General features: G+C 61.0%; 1 protein-coding gene across 1 annotated transcript; it reads right to left on the bottom strand.

The window, feature by feature from the left end:
- Positions 1-6: 6 nt before the first annotated feature.
- Positions 7-1,594, bottom strand: LOC114044554 (histone H1x). The gene is made up of 2 exons (XM_027864118.1): positions 648-1,594; positions 7-535 (listed from the first exon to the last, which is right to left on the bottom strand). The coding sequence occupies exon 1, from the start codon at positions 1,351-1,353 to the stop codon at positions 664-666; it is 690 nt and encodes a 229-aa protein (XP_027719919.1). The 5' UTR covers positions 1,354-1,594; the 3' UTR covers positions 7-535; positions 648-663.
- Between the last annotated feature and the right edge of the window lie 856 nt (positions 1,595-2,450).

The raw sequence follows: 2,450 nt of genomic DNA, 5'->3' as shown, positions 1-2,450 counted from the left end.
CCAGCAATTGGAGCATACGAACCCGTCGCCATGGCGACCGTCCTGTTGCCAATGGCGAGAGCCAATAGGGGCGTCGCCGGGGCTGTTTCAAAATTCTAAAGCAAACAACAACCAAAAAAAAAATCGCTACTGCAGCCGGGGGCGGGGATGGGAGAAGGCGAAGCAGTGGGAGGGTTAACTCAGAAAGGCAACAGATACATCCCCGTGTCCCATTCCTCCCCCCAACCCCACCCCGGACCTCCGGGACCCCCGAGGTTCAGGCCGGGAACAGAGTCCTGGGGCTGGAGCTAGGGCTGCCCTGTAAACAAACAGTACAAAACCTACACAAAGGGCTTAAAAAAAAAACCGTCCCCTCCCCCACCCCCGAGCAAATCGCTACAAAAATAACCATTTTGGCGACTGGGCGGCGAGTCAGCGCCTCTCCACCAGATCTCGGTCCCGGGTCGACTCGCTCAGTTCATGGCGGAGGGAAGAGGGCACTCGGTAGGTGGCGGCTGTCACAGCTTAGGTACCGCAGGGTGGGCAGGAGGAAAGACTAGGGGGCAGCAGAGAGGAGGCGGGTTAGAGAGGGGCGAGCACCCCGCCCCCTCCCCCGGCTGGGCAGCCCCAGCGCCTTGGAGCATCTCGTCAGCCCCCTCCTTCCCCACCTGGGCCGCGGCGCGTTCACTTCCTGCCCTTGGGCACCTTGGGCACGCTGGGCTTGGCCGACTTCTTCACCTTCTTCCCCCCGGACGAGGACGCCTTCTTGGCCGCTTTCTTGGCCTTGCCTTTGTCCTTCTTGCCACTGCCCCCTCCGCCCCCTGCGCCGGCGCCCTTCTTGTGGGACCGCTTCTCAGGCTTCTTGGCTTTGGCCGGCTTCTTGTCGCTGCGCCGCGCCGAGGCGGACGCCGAGGACGCCGAGGCCGAGGCCTTCTTGGCCTTATGGTGCGAGGTGGCCGAGCCCGAGCCCTTCTTGTCGCCGCCGCCCTCGAGCTTCTTCTTGTTGAGCTTGAAGGAGCCGTTGGCGCCCGTGCCCTTCACCTGCAGCAGCGTGTCGTTCTGCACCAGGGCTTTGATGGAGTATTTGAGGTAGGTGCGCCCGTTCTGCTGGTCGAACCAAGGCACCTTTTTGGCCTCGTTGTAGATCTTTGCCAGCGACGAGCCATTGCGCTCGCCCAGCTTGCGGATCGTCTCCACCACCAGCTGGCTGTACTTGCCCGGCTGGTTCTTTTTCTTGTTGTTCTTTTTCTTCTTGGAAGGCGACAGCGACGACGAACCCGCCTTGGCCTTCTTGCTGGCCGGCTTCTTCTCGGGGGTGTCGGGAGCCTCCTCGGCCGGGGTCAGAGGCAGCGCTTCTTCCAGTTCCACCGACATGGTAGCGAGCGGGTTGGTGGCCGGCGGCGCGCGGAAGCCAGGGGGACGGGAAGGAAAGAGGAAGGCGATGGGAGCTTGGTGCTCCGGGGAAGGGGGGCGGCGAGCGCAGAAGGAGCCGGCTTGCAACAGCGCGAGGCCGGAGCCGCTGCTTTTTCTGCCGCTGGGTACCAGGGTTGGGGCTGGGGATGAGCTTATGGTGACGCTCCCACTTTGCTGTCTGACCGCCGGGATCTAGCTGGGCGGGCTCCTGCGCGCAGCTTATATTGCTCGGTGGCGGACCACGTTGAGAACAACAACAGCCTGGTCCGGGGCCAGCACCAACTTGTGCTTCTTGGAGTCCCTTCTTAGGCCTTTATCTCCCCGGACCACGCCGCTCGGGACCCAGCGTTGGGGGAACAGCGTTGTGCGGACGGTGCTTGACCGAGCTGTGCCCTGCTGGGGGCCGCCCTAGGCCGGGAAGAACCCCGAAAAGGGAAATAAAAGGGCGCACCCTATGCTCCGGGAGAGGGAGAGGAGGGGGGCGCCCTGTTTCAGGGTGAATATCGTCTCCTTGCATCCCTATCCCCAGGATCGGAGCCGGGCCTCGGGGAGAGAAGAGTGCCCTTCTGAAGGCTGACCCCTCTCCCGGTCCCGGGGGGCTTCCGCAGGGGAATTGCCCCAGGTTTAATTTGTTGTAACTAACACAGTGCACGCCCTCACGTGGTAGGCTAGAGCAACATTAGCTAACTGAGCTAGAGAAACTTCTAGGGGGGTCTCCTGATCCAGAAGGAATGTTGGTTCCGAAGAACCTGAGGGGTTCGTTCAGCGGACCCCCCTCCTATCTAGGGGAACCTGTGCATGAGAAGGCGGGCTGACAGCATTCCTTGGATGAATTTCTAAGCCTTGTCTAATAAACCTCCCCCTCCCCCAACCTAGTGTTCCATTTTATGAAAATCCAGGCAGCATTCCGCTTGCTACCCCCATCCCAAAATCGGGTTCGGTTGAGGGCTGGATAGTTCTCTAAGAGAATCAGGACAGCCCAGTAATACAAGTGCCGCTGCTAAAGTAAGAGTGTGTGTGTGTGTGTGTGTGTGTGTGTGTGTGTGTGTGTGTGTGTG

This window comes from Vombatus ursinus, unplaced genomic scaffold (assembly GCF_900497805.2).
Source record: "Vombatus ursinus unplaced genomic scaffold, bare-nosed wombat genome assembly UNPS02014773.1, whole genome shotgun sequence".
Taxonomy (NCBI): domain Eukaryota; kingdom Metazoa; phylum Chordata; class Mammalia; order Diprotodontia; family Vombatidae; genus Vombatus; species Vombatus ursinus.
Note: the sequence above shows the minus strand (reverse complement) of the source record. Positions and strands in the feature narration are given on the sequence as shown.